Below are 17000 nucleotides of genomic sequence, written 5' to 3' on the forward strand. Positions count from 1 at the left end.
TTTATCTTACTCACTTCATCAATAAATCTAAACTACAGGTACTTAAGTACATGATCATGTATATATTATACGACAATAGTATCAGCGTGTTGCGGCGGAATTTTATAACTAATTTCTGGATAAATACATTGGATACAAAGTGTGTCAGAAATATTAATTAATGTTAATTAAATTATAATCAATTATAATTTGATAACAAAAATAATGAACTAAAATAATAAAAAAAAAAAACCAATATAATATTTAGAATAGTGTTGTAGTGTGTATATGAGCATTTTAAAAACCATAATGATGCTAAAAAGAGCATTTTGAGAAAAAAAATATGTTTAAAGTCTTAATCCAATTCTTTACAAGAGATTAAATAATTAAAGATTAGTAGACGTTCTTTTGTCATTCATCATATTGTTAAACGATATTTAGAAAGACAATGATTCATATTCTTAAAATAATCTCTTAATATCTTTGTATAATGTATTATGACATGTGGGTTTTTGTTTTTGCAAATATTAACGGTTTAGAATTCAGTGCGATTGTATACTGACCTTAACATATATATACTAGCAAGATGGGTATCCACATAATGTGGCGACGGTGGCGGCAATGAGTGGTGCTGGTGGCGGTGATGGTAACGATGTGGTTATTAATCTAAAATTAATTGACGTACATGGTAGTGTAGTTATTTTATGGTTAAGAGATAATATATCTTTTATAAATAACTTTATTAAGAATATTATAGCGATATTATGCATAAATATTTAAATTAATTAATAAAAGAGATGGATAGTTTGGATAAATATGGATGTAAAATATTTTAGGGATATATTTGGTAGATTTAGTGTGTGAGTTAAGAATGTGTTGAAAATTAAGGTATTTTTGATATTTTAAAAGTAGATAGTTGAAAATAGGGGAGAGTAATTTGTTTATTAATACGAGCATAGTACCCGTGCAATGCAGCGACAGTAATGGGGAAGACAGTCTTCTTTATTAGGGATTTTGGGTAGTTATGTAAAGAAAAAAAACAAAAAAGTCTAAAGGCAAATAAGGTATTTCAAAGATAGAAATATGTATTAAGGGGGGGGGATTTGCTTTATATGGGAGTAGAGATGAGATAGGTTGGTTACAAGAGAGATGTAGAATGTCTAAGAGCAATTTGGGGTTTTCAAAGGCAGAATTTTCTAAATTAAAAAAGGCCCTTTTGTGTTATTAGGTATTATAAATAGTATAAATTGAATGAATCAAAAGATTTTATTTTAATACAACCAAAAATCACATATTTGATCAAAAGAAAAAGGTAACTAATTACTATAAATTAATTCATAACATAAATTTCACCAACATGACAACATCACCAAAAATGTCTACCACATAAACCGGGAGTAAGTGAAACCGACTGTCAACATCTAGTTAACAATTCTTACTAAAAAGTTATAAAATAATTTAACATCACGTATTGCGTAGACACAATTATAGTATTAATTGATTTATTTGTAGATGGTTGGTGAACAATTCTTAACACTATATTCTTGAGTTTTTATTAAAAGAAAAATAAAGGGAATAAATGATAGAAAATTATATAAGAAAAAAGCATTTTTGAGTTCAAAAGGAAACTAAAAGAAATCTTCATGTTCTGTGGGTCTTCTTCTAATCTGGGTCATCATCATCTTCATCAGCATCATCTTCTTCATCATCATCTGGGTCTTCTTCTAATCTGGTTCTTCTAACCAGCAAACAATCTTCATCATTTTCATCAGCAACATCATCTTCTTCATCTAGGTCATCTTGGTCTTCTAATCGGACTAGTAGTGGTGGTGGTGGTAGTGCTAGTGGAGCTCCAGCGGCGGTGGTGATGAGGTGGATGATGACGATGATGGTGAAGTAAGGTCAAGTGAAGAGAGGATAGAATTTTTTACATCCAAATCTGGCCAGAAAGATGTTGGAAGAAAAAGCCTTAAGTAATCTTTTCCTTCACTTCATTTTATTTTAGGAAAAAAAATTCAAGAATACAAAAACACTAGTTTTCTTACTTTTTCTTTTCTTAACCCTTAAAAAAAAAAAACTTAAGAATGAAGTGTAAATCACTAGGCAACTTTAATGTTCAATAACTAAAAGAAAACTACATGATTATATATAAAAAACAAGTTAGAACCAAGAAAGAGTAAATTTTTTTTTAAAAATCAATTAACACTATAATAATATAATTTACACATTGACTTGTACTCGATTTAAGAAAAAGTACCAAAAGTTTTCTTTGAAAGCAAACAAAAGTATAAGTTATAACAAATATTGGACCGAGATTTTTGATAAATATTATACATCATATAAGTTTTAGATTATAATATCATGTAAATGGTTATCTATCACGTATAACGAAAAGAATGAATAAACACGAAAAAACTTTCTATTAAACGGTTCTTGAACTGATTAGTTCATTTACAGTCCTATTAATACCATCAAATTGGTTAGTTTTTAATATAATTAAGATGTTGACTAGTTAAAAGTATTCATTAGTCATCTCCACAAGTCTACTAATATCGTGAGATCACTAACCTTGAAGCTATCCCACTCGTCAATTCTTTTTGTTATAGTTTGGATTTCAAAACCATCTTAAATGTGTATACTGTATATTAGTGGTTAATTTAAAAAATTACTAATCTTTCTAATGTTAATTTAAAAAATTATTAATCTTTCTAATATGACATGTGAAAAAATCAGATAGTAAAATTAGAAAAGAGAATTAATGGTATCCACATTTCACCATATAAAACTATCAAAAAAATTTTTAGATTAATTTTTTAAAAAGATAAATCATTTTCGTTAAAAGAAATTAGTGTACATTCTCAATTTTTCATGACTTTTTGATATACAAAATAGTGTGATTGTCGAATGACGCAACATGTAACATTTTTTTTTTCATAATTATAACGTATATTAAATTTTGGGAAAATGATCCGTACTGTAGATTTTATTTAAGCTTAGGTACTGCCACATTAAAAAAAGTTACATATTAAACCTTTGAATTTAATAAACATACATAACCCCATGAATTTTACATAAACTCCCCTTGAATTTTACATAATGACCCCCTGCTTTACTTAAGATTAGTATTGCATGCTTTACCTAACCTTTCCTCTTAAATTTTCTAGTAGTGAGTATTAAACAATTTCTTGCATTTTATGTCACACAGTATACAAAAAAATATACGTATACACACATCTACTCTGTATATAAATACTCCTATAATTCACTTCAGTCTCACACTCTACTCTCAAACCCTAATTTTTCATTTCTCTCTCTATATCTCACACACACTAAATTCAAAAACACACAAAATGCGTGAGATCCTTCACATTCAAGGCGGCCAATGCGGAAACCAGATCGGAGCTAAATTCTGGGAAGTAGTATGCGCAGAACACGGCATCGACGTCACCGGAAAGTACACCGGAGACGCCGAGTTACAACTGGAGCGAATCAACGTTTACTATAACGAAGCGAGTGGCGGAAGGTTTGTTCCACGCGCCGTCCTTATGGATCTGGAGCCAGGTACAATGGATAGTGTTAGATCTGGTGCGTACGGACAGATATTCCGGCCGGATAACTTTGTTTTTGGACAGTCTGGTGCCGGAAATAATTGGGCGAAAGGTCATTATACTGAAGGTGCTGAGTTGATTGATTCTGTTTTGGATGTTGTTAGGAAAGAAGCTGAGAATTGTGATTGCTTACAAGGTATATATCTATCTATATCTATATATGTATGTTTATATATCTATTTATTAGTTACATTTAGAAATTGTAGATCTGGTTATATTTTCTATTATATGTTTGTTCATGTGAATTGATCTGAGTTTAAGTTATACTATTTTTGAATTTATTTGTAATATTGTTTATATATATATATATATCTGTGTGTGTGTTTGTATCTGTTATTTAATTGTGCTAACTTTTTTTTAGGGTTAGTAGTTTGTAGATCTGATTTCAAAATGTTTTGATATAGTGATTGATAACAGTTTGATGCTGATGTGTCTATATATATGAAGTATATTTACCAAATTTTGAATTATTTTGACTTTTTATTGTTGAAGTTGCTAGATCTAAGATCTGTTAACTGGATATGCACTGATTGGTTGAAAAAAATGGATAGTCGTTGAAATAATGTATTATTTTTTTACTAATTGTTTGTGTTATTTAGAATGGCTGATTCGTTTATGATGTTATGTATTCTTTTATGTTGCTTTGATTCGAGCGACGTGTTGAGAAGCTAGAAATGACGAACACCGCGAATAATTTATCTAAGACGATGAAACAAAATATAAGAAAATATGCAGATGTATAGGTACTATGTATGATTTTGATATCTATAGGTACTATGTTACAGTTAACTATCTGTTTTTGGCTAGCTATATCTGTTGATTTTTGAGTAGTATGATCGTTCTGTTGTGGTCGTTTTATCAAGATGATGTGTTGACATATGTATGTGTGCAGGTTTTCAGGTGTGCCATTCTCTTGGTGGTGGTACAGGGTCTGGTATGGGAACACTTTTGATATCGAAGATCAGAGAAGAATATCCCGATAGGATGATGATGACTTTCTCTGTGTTCCCTTCACCCAAGGTTTCTGATACTGTTGTTGAGCCTTACAATGCTACGTTGTCTGTTCATCAGCTTGTTGAGAATGCTGATGAATGTATGGTTCTTGATAACGAGGCATTGTACGATATCTGCTTTAGGACTCTTAAGCTCACTACCCCAAGCTGTAAGTTCTTACAAATTACGAGTACTAAATATATTTATATGTTCAACATCATATTAGGAATATATTTCATTAAGTTTTTGATTTGTTTGATGTCGTTGTAATTTTGAATTTTTGTGAATTTTTTGTTGCAGTTGGTGATCTCAACCATCTGATTTCCGCAACCATGTCTGGGGTCACATGCTGTCTAAGGTTTCCAGGGCAACTTAACTCTGATCTTAGAAAGCTTGCTGTTAATCTCATTCCATTCCCGCGTCTTCACTTTTTCATGGTTGGGTTTGCTCCACTCACTTCACGTGGATCTCAACAATACCGTGCTCTCACTGTCCCAGAGCTAACCCAACAAATGTGGGATGCAAAAAACATGATGTGTGCTGCTGATCCCCGACATGGGCGTTACTTGACTGCATCTGCTATCTACCGTGGAAAGATGAGTACCAAGGAAGTCGATGAGCAAATGTTGAACGTGCAAAACAAGAACTCTTCTTACTTTGTGGAATGGATCCCCAACAATGTTAAGTCAACCGTTTGTGATATCCCACCAACTGGTTTGAAGATGGCTTCAACTTTCATCGGTAACTCAACATCCATCCAAGAAATGTTCAGGCGTGTGAGCGAGCAGTTTACTGCTATGTTCAGGAGGAAGGCCTTTTTGCATTGGTACACTGGTGAGGGAATGGATGAGATGGAGTTCACCGAGGCTGAAAGCAACATGAACGATCTGGTGTCTGAGTATCAGCAGTATCAAGATGCAACTGCAGATGAAGAGGGCGAGTATGAAGAAGAGGAGGAATATGACGAGGCTTGAGTGGTTGCAGAAGGTGGGTAACTTCTTGTCCGTTGTACTTGTGTGCCGTGGTTGTAACCTCAACTACCATTCTATCAAAATCTAGGAATTAGGTTAAGCAATGTTTATGCTATGAACGTATTGATGATTTTCTATTTTCAAAAGAGTTATGGCTACAGTTTGGTTGGTTGATCAAGAGATATTTGTGCATTTGAGATTGGTGTGTGCTCTTGGTTTTGTTTTTGAAGATCTTTCATACTAATTTGCTGTTAGTGAATTGTCAGTTGCATTTTCTATAACTATTACTCATATTATGTTTTCGTATAAAAGTATTCAATATGTTTGATTGGTAGCAAGTTTTTTTATGTTATTAAATATTAAACATTTGCATCTTCAAAACATGTATTACAGCACAAGGCAAAATATAGTTTTGAGTCTTTTCATGAAACTAGGGGAGGATGCAATTTCAAGAGAAGGAAAAAGTACTAACTCTTCGCCTTCCTCCCAACGAAGCCAACAGAAATCCGATCCGAATAAAAAAAATAAAAGGCAGTTTCATATGTAATCTAATATTTCTCTCACGCATCAGTTCTATTTCTAATGATTCTTTCCCCTTGGACTATTTGCAAATAAAGATGCATAGAAAACTTGAACACTAAATTTGTCGTATGGCATGTTAAGTTGCTAACACCTGCATCTTGCGAAAATCTTTATTGGGATCGAATCATGACAAGGGGACCATAGCCAAGGTCCAAAACAGTTTCGTTAGGCTACTATTTATATTCATCGCACACACCCAAAGATATTGTACCCAAGTATTATAAAAGCAAATGTTTGCAAGAAACTCATGAACTGATGCAAAATACCATCGGTTATAGAAGTAGAATTGGTTTATCTAATACAATTATACAAATAGTCGACCCCTAACCCAATTATCTCAGAGAGAACATGTTATCCATACAAACTTGGCAGTTTCGAAATTGATGGTTCTAAGTTCTAACCAAGTTTCCTCTCCAGAACTTGAGCTTAGTTCCAGTTAAGCTTGACCAATACTAAGCCCAAACCATCCTTGAAATGCTTTATGGCATGGGGTAGTTGTCAATTGTCATTGAGACTCAGAAGTGAAAAACTCTACAAAATTGGATTGGATTGAATGAGAACATTGTTTTCTTTCATTTTGTAACTGAGGTATGCACCCCTCCCCAATTTATTAATGATTTGGTGACTTGAGAGTTGTCAGAAGGCTTTTATGTTCGCACATACGCTAACCTGTATCGGTTGTTAAGATCCTGAACCTCAGTTGTATCAAAATCTGGTCTTCTTTTCGAGTGTACACTACTGTGGGCAAATATTGCATCCAGAAAATTACCAAACATATTTTTGTAGGAAAAAACTCATTAGTCTACAAATGTAACAATTTCACATGCAAATCCTTTTGTTCCTCTAAGAGCCTCTTCTATTCTACACATTTAACTCCAAAATGAAATAGTATATGTGGTGCTTCTCTCTAAATACCAAAATTAAGAGTATGAGATTGATATCCTTCATGTCAAGAGTTAGTAATCGATTATCAAAGCAAGTGACACAAGAGTTACTCATGGGACAAATATACCAGCAACCAGCTCATCTAGATTAAAGAACCTGATCCAATGAGCTTAGCCGTATCCTATTGGGAAAAAACCATGGTTATCCTGGACATAAAGATATGCGGGTTTGGCCTAGAGCAGAATGACTTAGCATAACTAATAATGTTACAAACTTAAGAACTTTTTATTTAAAGCTCTAAATGGTCGATATAACTAACTTATTTGTTAAACGTAATGAGTTTGAGCTCAATCTTTTAACACACTCAGAGGCGGTACTCAGAAAAAATTCAGAGGAGACAAAATTAAAACTTTTGATATAGAAGTTAAAAGTTTTTTATGCATGTTAAATATAGCCTCAAAGGATACACTTTAACATTTTTTAATGAAGAATTTTGTTAGATTGCATATATAGAGTCCACCTCTTCTGTTCAATTCAGTTGGATGCCAAAGCAACTGAAGATATAGTATCCATATTGTTTGAAACTCCATCTATGATCCGTATATACCTTGTATATTAGGATGGTGACAATCATGCCGATTTCCTCCATGCCACCCCCATGCCGCCCCATTCCTTTGTCTTGGCAGCGGTGTTGACGCTAGACATGGGGCGTCCACCATCCTTAAAGCTCTATGTTTTACATTAGAAATATGACATGGATTGACATATGAATCTTCTTTCTTGTCTCATCTTATATGATATTATAACTCAATGACTAGACTTGATAACAATCCAAAAAAAGAATTATTAGTTTTTGACATTTTTTCGTTTCTTTTTTTTTTCTTTGCTTATTATTTAGTTTTTTTTTTCTATATATTATATATTATTTAGAACTATTTCACTTATAACACTTTTATTGTTATTATTATAAATAAATATGAGGGGAAAGAAATAATGAAAATAAAAGAAAACAACTAAGAAACCAATGTAACCCATTTTTTTCACTATTTAACTCATCTTCGAAATTTATAAACATCTTAAAAACACACAAAAAATGATTAATCGATAAATCCATGTAAGTTGAACATACAGGAAGAATCTTTAGATAAACTTAGTCGTGGTCGTAATTGCATGGAGGTTCACATACAGGAAGTTGAACAATGTTATATGTCGCGAAAACAATATATGAATTTATAAAAACTGATGTTAATTGGTTGGTAATTACTTAAGGGAAACATATATACCATTGAAATGTTGTATTTTTTTCATGATGAACCAAAAAGATAAAAAGAGAAGATATGAGAGTTAAAAATAAGGGAAAATGTTCCCTCACATACTTACAACATTAATTTTACACATGTCAAAAAGCCCGTCATAAATATTATGGTTTGTAATAACAATATCATCTAACAAAGATGATGTTAACATCATCTAAGTTATCTCCAAAAAATAATAGTACTAACCATCCGTGATCGAGAAATATTAAAATCAATAATAAAAAAAAAATGAATTCAAATATTAAAATCAATAATAAAAAAAATGAATTCAAACATATTTTTCCAATTTCCATGCTGAACCAAAAAGATAAAGTTATTGGGTTGATAGCGTTGCTAAAACCAAAGCAAATTGGAAATTAGAAAATTTTGCTCATTCTTGACAACGCCCGAACAAGAAAATCGATTGGATGAAACTGTCTAGAAATTTTCTCTTTAACTCCACTAAAAAAAAAAAAAAAAAAAAAAAAGGATATTAACACAATCTCACAAAGATAGATGCAAAATGTAAATTTATACAAACTACAAGGGTGACATAGTAGTAAACAGCAAACACATAGATGTTTTTGAGCTCATAAAACAAAACAATCAAAAAACACACACACACAAAAAAAGAGCCGCAACCAGGGCATCTCTACTTAGAAAATGGCGACCAAATCATCATCATCATCAATCCTCGTTAATTCATGGAAACAAAAGCAGCAATTATTTTCTTCATTATTATTCAAAAGAACATTAGCGACTTCTCCAGCATCATCAAATGCTGCCACAGCGACTACAACAACTACAACAGTCACTAAATCATCATCATCAAAAAGGAAAAAGAAAAAGAATTTATTTGAAGTGGCACAGTTTTTGCCAAATTGGGGAATTGGTTATCAAATGGCGAAAACCCATTGGTCTGGTGTTGCTTATCAGATCACTAAAATCAATCTTTACAAGGTTCTCCTCTCTTCTGTATCTATATATATATGTTCATTTCTTTTGTATATATAAAAATATAAATATAAATGTATCTATAGCTGACAGAATGAGATAATTGTGTTTATTTTAGGTTTATTGATGTGTTTGGAAAGTGAACTATAGAAAAATGAAAATGTATTTTGTGATTTTTTTTTTTTTAGGTTCTTAAGGGGTTTAAGGTGTTTTATAATAGGGGGTGTTTGGGGTTTGCCTGTTTACAACATATTTTAGGGTCTTGAAAAAGCATGCAGCTTTTCCAAAACCGCGTTTCATCTCGACAAAAACGTAACTTTGTCTGATTATTTGCGTTATTGCAATAATAAGATACAACAACAACAACAGGAGTCTTGAAAAAGCATGCAGCTTTTCCAAAACCGCGTTTCATCTCGACAAAAACGTAACTTTGTCTGATTATTTGCGTTATTGCAATAATAAGATACAACAACAACAACAGGACCCAATCTCTGAGCGGGGTATGTGGGAGGTGAAATGTAGACAGTCTTACCTCTATCCAGAGGTAGAGAGACTGCTTTCATAAGGACCATTGGCTAAAATGGGGCAAAAGTAGTGAAGTGTAAAGAGAGTAGTTTCCATACTAGTCGGCCGAGTATCACCTGGTAACATTAAAAGCAGAGCAAAGTAGCAAACATACCACATATTCGCACTTTTTCGCATATCTAACAATACATAGTTGATAAGACACTTGCACATATTAAACAACAACATAAATCATATTAAACATAACTGCCTGCATAAACCAAACAAGTGTGGTGAGGGCAACAATTACGAGTGACATGTGCAAGAACTCCCCTTAACCCCCTCCCAACAAGTTATAGAAGCAAATAGGAATGATATCAACCAGGCATACATATCTAATAAGTAGAAATTAGCTAAGAAGTCCTGAGGCCCTACTTGCCCAAGTATACTAACAGAGTAACGGGTGCTAATTAACCTAAGACACAGAGTAACTTAGGTCGCCTAGCTGGCAGAACACTACCCCTAAAAGGTGCAAATAAGTCATGTGAGCATATAAGAAAGATATCATGCAATAATAAGATAATTTCCTCAAAACGCAACCTCAAAGACCCTTTTCGGCTTTCAGAGAATGTAATGGTTTTTAAGGCGTTAGTTTGATTAAAATATTCATGTATTCCTTTTAGGTTTTGTTGAAATGTTTTTGTGTATCTGGTATCAATCGTTAGTATTCAGTAACGTGTCATTCAGATTTGTAAAAGAAAATAAATTGCCTTTTTTTTATGCTATAAAGGGTTTTAGGGTCTTAGTTCTAAACAAATAGCTATTTTTTTTTAATTTGTGGAACATGAATGATGTAAGTTATATGTTGTATTGTTATACTAATTTAAAAGTTATTATTGATTGGTTATATTATTATTATTATTCAGGATGGGAAGCATGGGAAGGCTTGGGGAATTGTTCACAAAGATGGTGAGTTGTTTTTTTTTTTTTTGTAATTTTTTACTTGTTTTTGAGTTTTCATTGGTGTTTTAAGGTTCCCGCTGTTTAGACAACGGTTAATTACACCAAAAAAAAGTGTATCCAACTATCCTTGTTTATGTATTGGATAATCAAGTTTACTTTTTGATGTAACAAAATATTTCGTTCACCACTCTTATATGTATCTGATCTCTTTTAACTCGTTAAATGGTGACATGAGGCCAACTGTAAGGTCAACATGTCAGCACAAAATCTTAATAGGTTTCATGATGGATAGGTTATTAAGACACATAGCATTGCAATGAATTGAATCTTTGGTATGTTAAAAGGTAAGGTTTGAACAGCATATATAATAGCAAAACATGGATGATTGGATACATTTTGGTGTGGTTAGCTCTCTAATAGAATGTGAAATATGAGAGGATGGGTAAATGTGGTATGCCTTCTTAATTTCAAGTTTGGGAACTGGACAATGAAAATGTCCATTTATGTTTTGAGTACTTTGTTATTCGTCATTATACGACAGTAAAATGCTTGTTATAGTCCTGATTGAATGGTTTATTGAGCTTTTTTTTTAGATTCATTCGACAGTAAAATGCTAGTAGATTTAGTGTTTTATGTGCTAAACGTGTTACCAATTTTCCGTCTTTTATGGTGGTTACCGATTTATATACTGCAAGTGTGACATTGCATCCCTTGGTATTTCAAAGGGTGTACATACTACATAGACATTTGATTTTTGCTACGAAAATGGTGTTGTAAGTAAATCATTGATCTAATTTTCATTAAGTTCTTTTCTGATGGTTGTTTTGACCAGAGTAGATTCCAGTAGTAGTCTATGTGTATGCTTATATTAAGAGTATTTAACTTGATATGTAAATTGCTGATTATGTGTATTTGTTGACTCTGATAAGGTATTGTTGCCTTCACAATTATGTTTTGCTAGGATAAAATGCATCATATATTCATATGTGAAAACTAGGATTTGCTATCCTAAAAAGTTTTTAAGATATGTGTGCGTATGTATATTTTAAAGGATAAAATCAAACGAGAACAAAAAATTGAAGTTTTCTATGGTTGTTAGATTTAGTATATTACTAAGGTAATTTCTTATTGCACTTTTACGTTTATTTAGTGGTCCCATATATGTCTTAGCTATTGAGGTAGGCTGTCTCACTTCCTTTTTTCCAATAAGTATAACATTAGTTTCACTTTAGTTCTTCAAGGGAAAAGTGGATAAGCGCACTATATCTTTACACCCTTTCAATATAGATCCTTAAACAAAAAGATTCATCGTGTACAACAGTTTAGGGGTCAAGGTCGGCCAGTGAGACAACGGGGGATAAGCTTCATCGTCGAGAGTGAAACAACCGGGAATGCTTAATTTGAAGTAATTTGATTAATATCAAGTTTCAATCACGTTATCTAACAAAAATGATTAGTTTAAGATGAGAGGAGAAGGGAAGAGAAAATTTGACATAAGAGAATGCTAATAAATTGAACTACTCATGAATTCTTAATTTGAAGTAATTTGATTAATATCAGGGTAATAGGGTTTTGATATGGTTATGAAATTATATGTACGTGATGGTAGATCTCCTATTTTGGGTAGTATATAATCAAAATGAATGTGAAGCCATGAAATTTGTATTTGTTGCCTTTTAAAGCTTATTCTTTTAAGTTATTGCCTGACACTCTGACTATTCATCCTTCGTCCCAGATAGACTAAACTTCACATCCTACTATCATAATGCAGTACTGAAACATTCACTATGTACTCTTCTATATTTTTGGGAAACAGTTTATATTGTTTGGAACTGCGTATGAGCATTGACTAAAGACATAGAGCTCTTTAGAACTTCTAGTCATGAAGAGTCTCAAAATCGTAGGAAGTGAAATCTATTCTCTTGTATTATTAAATGATGTGATCCACATAGTTTATCAGAAATGAAAACGCTCCAGAACTGTTTGTGTCTTGAACCTTTTGCTTGATCCTACCTATTTCGTATATCAAAATTTTCTTTCTCTTATCCAACTCTTATTAGGTGTTAAGAGTACATGTACGTATGTTGATACATGTGTTTGTGTGGTATATATGTTTTTGCTTAGTTTGTGCGGCCATAATCGTTTTTATTAGTAAGTACCAGATTCTGGAAATATATTTGATGTTAGGGGTTACTAGAACTTTGCGAATTAAAAGGTATTATTTTATTTGGTGACAATTTCGATACACGTGGTGTTTTACTTGCGTCCAGTTTACCAGCTCTTAAATTTGTATCCAGTTAACCAGCTCTTAACTTGGGTAGAACTTGTATCAAAACCAAGTCTTCTTGCTCTCGGTGAATACTGTGTTCTAATTAGTGTTGGTGTTTGCGCAGGTGTCCCGGCTGCTGATGCTCCAAAGAAAATTAGCGGTGTTCACAAACGTTGTTGGAAGTACATTCCCAACTCAAAGATTACTGAACAAAGCACACAACCTTTGTCTGAACCAGAAGTTTAATCCACATGATACCGTCTATGCTGTTTTATGCTTATGTTCGTTGAAAAATTATGCAAGGTTAGATGTTATTGATGCTTTTTGTTACTGAGTATTGTATCTTATTTCATAAATAAGATTGCTAGCAATGATGTTGCATGTTAAAACTCTTTTCAAGATATTTTTAATGATTATAGCTATGATCTTTATATCAAAACTACCAATTAAGATTATCATATTGAATTTTTCTGTAATTTCTTCATGCATCCCCCTCTCAATCTACTCTTGAGATGCACGTCACTATTCATTGATCTCATGTACTAATGTGCTCAGGTGTCAGAGTTTTAGTTTCATGTAGGACTGACAGATTAGATGGGCTGGTTAGTGGTTAAAATCGTGTTAAATTCGATGAACCACAATCATTTTTTTATTCTTGTTTATTATCAATATTTGATTAGTTTATGCGAAGAAATTTTATAATCCTCGGAAGTTGCTCTTAGAAATCTTCTTAAGGTAGAATATTATGTGATGCTGACCTTTTAGGTGTATGAATACTTGAGTGTTTGATTTTTTAAGCGTAACTTATTTGACTTAGTAGAGATTAAAAAATAAAAACCCAAATCCACCTATTTGTATAACAATGGATTGAAATTTCCACCTTCAGTGTAGTGTTTACATACTTGTTGACTAATATATGGGGTCTCATAAAATGTCCATTTGTAACTTGTAAAACCATTTTGCTGTCAACTGCTTTCCTTCAAGCACAAATAACTGCCAACTCCAGACGTTTCCCATCTAGTGTTTTAGTGTTGTTATGATTGCATGCTCGGTATTTAAACTTTCCTTCATTGGTTAAAACGTGGCTACACCTGCTTAATGCGTCTGCTAATCGTTCATCAACTAGTTTTGCTTTATGCCAAGGATTGGCTGCAGTCAACACCCATGCTAGTGACTCGACACACCCCATGTCCATCTTGAACACTTGCCTGCAACATGGTTTGTGAATCTCTTGCTTCGTGTACACATAATCATACAACCGTTTGTTGCACTGGTGTGTTAAAGTCTTCAAGCAACTTCTCAGGTCCTTAAAAAAATTCTTCCTAGGCTCCGGGGGTAACTCTTTGACTTCCCATGGAGACAACCAGTTGATTTTGTTGTCGTAGTCGTAATCACCATTTTTCCAGTCATCATGACTCGCTTCAACAACATCAACAACACCATTAACCAAAAGTAGAGCTACAAGAAAGGAGATGCATAATGTGTAAATTTTGCTTGCCATTGTTTTGATGGAGATTCAAGTTGTGGTTTTCGTGAATTTAAAGAGATATTTTGTGGGTAGAGTAATTTTAGTTTGTAGTTGTTAAAAGTTTGATAAACTTAGTCTGTAGTTGTTATGAGTTTGATATAATCTTGTTTGTAGTTGTGAGTTTAATAACTAAAAGTCATTGGTAGTCTCTAATCATGGCATTGTCTGAGATATCTAGTTTAAGACACAAGTTTGGTCAGTTGTTATTTGATTGTAGATCAATGAGGCTAGGGTTGTGGGGGTTTGAATAATGATGCCAGCTATTGACGTTTAGCGAATGAGGTTAGGGTCGTGTATTCAAACTCAATCTAGTTCATGGGTTCTAAAGCTCTCATTCTAGCGAAGAAAATAAAATTGTGGCATCATTCCAAACGTGAACCATAACGATTATGGTTGAGTTTCTAAATCTTCGAAAATCAGTTAAAGATTTAAAGAAACAACCTGGCAAGCAAAAATGGTGTGAAGTTTGAGCATATTCTTCATTTTCAACCTTTTTTGGTGAGTATATATGTAATACACATCATTTGTGGTATGCTCCAAGCTCAGGCCATCACAGTAAGTCAGTAATAGCTGTTTGGGAATCACACCGTGAAGCATTTTAGTACACCAGATGTTCTAACAAATTAGTTGACTTAAAAATGCAAAGACTTGACAAAAGCTTATATATGTGTATACTGTATGCACAATCTGCTAATTACAAGCTTAATTGATAAATTGACAAAAGCCTTACAAAGTGTTAAAAAAATTACGTTTTCACTTATTCTAATTTTCCTCAATTCCTCTATTTATTTATTTTCGAACATATGATATACACGTTCGATATTATTTAGTGAAAATCAAATATTTGACCAGTGTATGTAATATGCGGGTATGGGCATATGGCAAGCTTAGCTACAAACTATATATTTAGCTAATAATAATAGCTATACGTAAGAAATTAGTAACGACATATACGTTGTTGATTTGTTTCCCAATCTTGCAATGAACGTTAATGGTTAAATTGTCGTATTTGATATCTAAAGAAACATATATGTTGGGACGTTTACAATTTAACCATTTTCAAAGGTGTTACTATTCGATCACCGATTTTTCTTAATTTGCTTAATGCTTATTATGACAAAGGTTATTTTCCTAACAACATATACCGACGTAAACCAACTCCTAGCCAAATAATATTTTTGTATGTTTTTGCTCCACTTCGATTTTTCTTTTAATTTTCTTTCAGTTTTCACTTTTTTTTGGAAATTATAGTATTAGTGGAATACCGGCTGAGGTATCTCCTGATGAGACAAAACTTGTTTGTCAATATTGGTATAGTTATTATCGACGGTATATACACAAACAATCGCTATCCTTAAATAGTCCTTACTTAGATCCTGATGTAACATGTGACAAATGTAAACGTTTCTTATATACCATATACATTAATTTAAACACAATATCTATACTATATTATAAAAAAAATAGTCCCTTTTATTTATGGAAGTGTTGAAAATATATAATATTTTCACTTAGCACCCCTTAAAATATTTCAACATACACTACCCCATAACATTAATGATTAATTTACACTAGCAATCCTTTATTCTTTAATATATTTTCATTAATCATTTACATCAATTATCCACATCACTCGACGCCGTCTCCACTACCAACACTCGCCCCCCTACTACAACGGCATTGTCACGACCACCGTCGCATTGCGCGGGTAACGTGCTAGTAAATATCAAAACAAAACAACACAAACGGGATTGTATATTTATTTGCCGCGATGCTTATTCCATTTTATTTATGTGTATTTTATGATGTTTTTATAATTCTTGAAGGGAACAAATAAGTTCTCATGCTTTCAGAATTAGTTATATCGGGTATCGGCTCAACTACAGTAGTAAATTTGATTTTTGATGCACTAAACGTTCAAAATTTGTACTACCATTTAGGTAGTAAAAACTTTCGGATATATGTACCATTAATTATAGCTAATGCCTAATAAACTTTCAATATCTAAACCGTTATAGACTTAAAGGTACTAATTAAACTTCTTTGTTTTTAAATACAGAGTCATTTAGGGGCCTTAGCTGGTGATCGGGCTTGTGTGTATAACGCGCCTAGGGTACATTATCTATCTTAAGACAATGTTATTAATTTTAACTTTTGCCCAATCTTATAACGCCAAATACCTCTAAAGGTTTGTTGGTTAAAAGTCAAGATTAATAAGGATCGGATTAATTCAAATCGTTAGATAATACTAAGATAATAAAAGGTTATCACACAGAAAAGACCAAATCGCTATGTAAAAAATACATGGAAATGTCATAATATGTGGTCTAAAATGAACACTCCTATTCACATTCTTCTTTATGATACGTTTTTGAAACTTGGATTTTCCTTTTTTATGACACATTTGTTAAACTATATTACTATTACTATAAAAGATAAAGTTACCTTTTAATCAAACTTTTCCAAAAT

At 32.5% G+C, this 17000-nt stretch overlaps 2 protein-coding genes across 2 annotated transcripts; both read left to right on the forward strand.

Annotated features, from left to right (window-relative positions):
• The first annotated feature begins 3251 nt into the window (after positions 1 to 3251).
• LOC122607669 (tubulin beta chain-like) lies at positions 3252 to 5743 on the forward strand. The gene is made up of 3 exons (XM_043780687.1): positions 3252 to 3723; positions 4480 to 4749; positions 4881 to 5743. The coding sequence occupies exons 1-3, from the start codon at positions 3330 to 3332 to the stop codon at positions 5552 to 5554; spliced, it is 1338 nt and encodes a 445-aa protein (XP_043636622.1). The 5' UTR covers positions 3252 to 3329; the 3' UTR covers positions 5555 to 5743.
• Positions 5744 to 8891: 3148 nt separating this feature from the next.
• Positions 8892 to 13442, forward strand: LOC122608015. Its single transcript, XM_043781096.1, has 3 exons — positions 8892 to 9273; positions 10698 to 10740; positions 13128 to 13442. The coding sequence occupies exons 1-3, from the start codon at positions 8977 to 8979 to the stop codon at positions 13247 to 13249; spliced, it is 462 nt and encodes a 153-aa protein (XP_043637031.1). The 5' UTR covers positions 8892 to 8976; the 3' UTR covers positions 13250 to 13442.
• Positions 13443 to 17000: the final 3558 nt, after the last annotated feature.

Source organism: Erigeron canadensis, chromosome 7 (assembly GCF_010389155.1).
Source record: "Erigeron canadensis isolate Cc75 chromosome 7, C_canadensis_v1, whole genome shotgun sequence".
Classification (NCBI taxonomy): Eukaryota; Viridiplantae; Streptophyta; class Magnoliopsida; order Asterales; family Asteraceae; genus Erigeron; species Erigeron canadensis.

Bases quoted from the DNA above. Each gene is read 5' to 3' on its own strand.
- LOC122607669 (XM_043780687.1), top strand. From the start codon at position 3,330: ATGCGTGAGATCCTTCACATTCAAGGCGGCCAATGCGGAAACCAGATC. The intron at 3,724-4,479 runs GTATATATCTAT...GTATGTGTGCAG, and splicing joins GAATTGTGATTGCTTACAAG to GTTTTCAGGTGTGCCATTCT. The intron at 4,750-4,880 runs GTAAGTTCTTAC...TTTTTGTTGCAG, and splicing joins TAAGCTCACTACCCCAAGCT to TTGGTGATCTCAACCATCTG.
- LOC122608015 (XM_043781096.1), top strand. From the start codon at position 8,977: ATGGCGACCAAATCATCATCATCATCAATCCTCGTTAATTCATGGAAA. The intron at 9,274-10,697 runs GTTCTCCTCTCT...ATTATTATTCAG, and splicing joins CTAAAATCAATCTTTACAAG to GATGGGAAGCATGGGAAGGC. The intron at 10,741-13,127 runs GTGAGTTGTTTT...GTGTTTGCGCAG, and splicing joins GGGAATTGTTCACAAAGATG to GTGTCCCGGCTGCTGATGCT.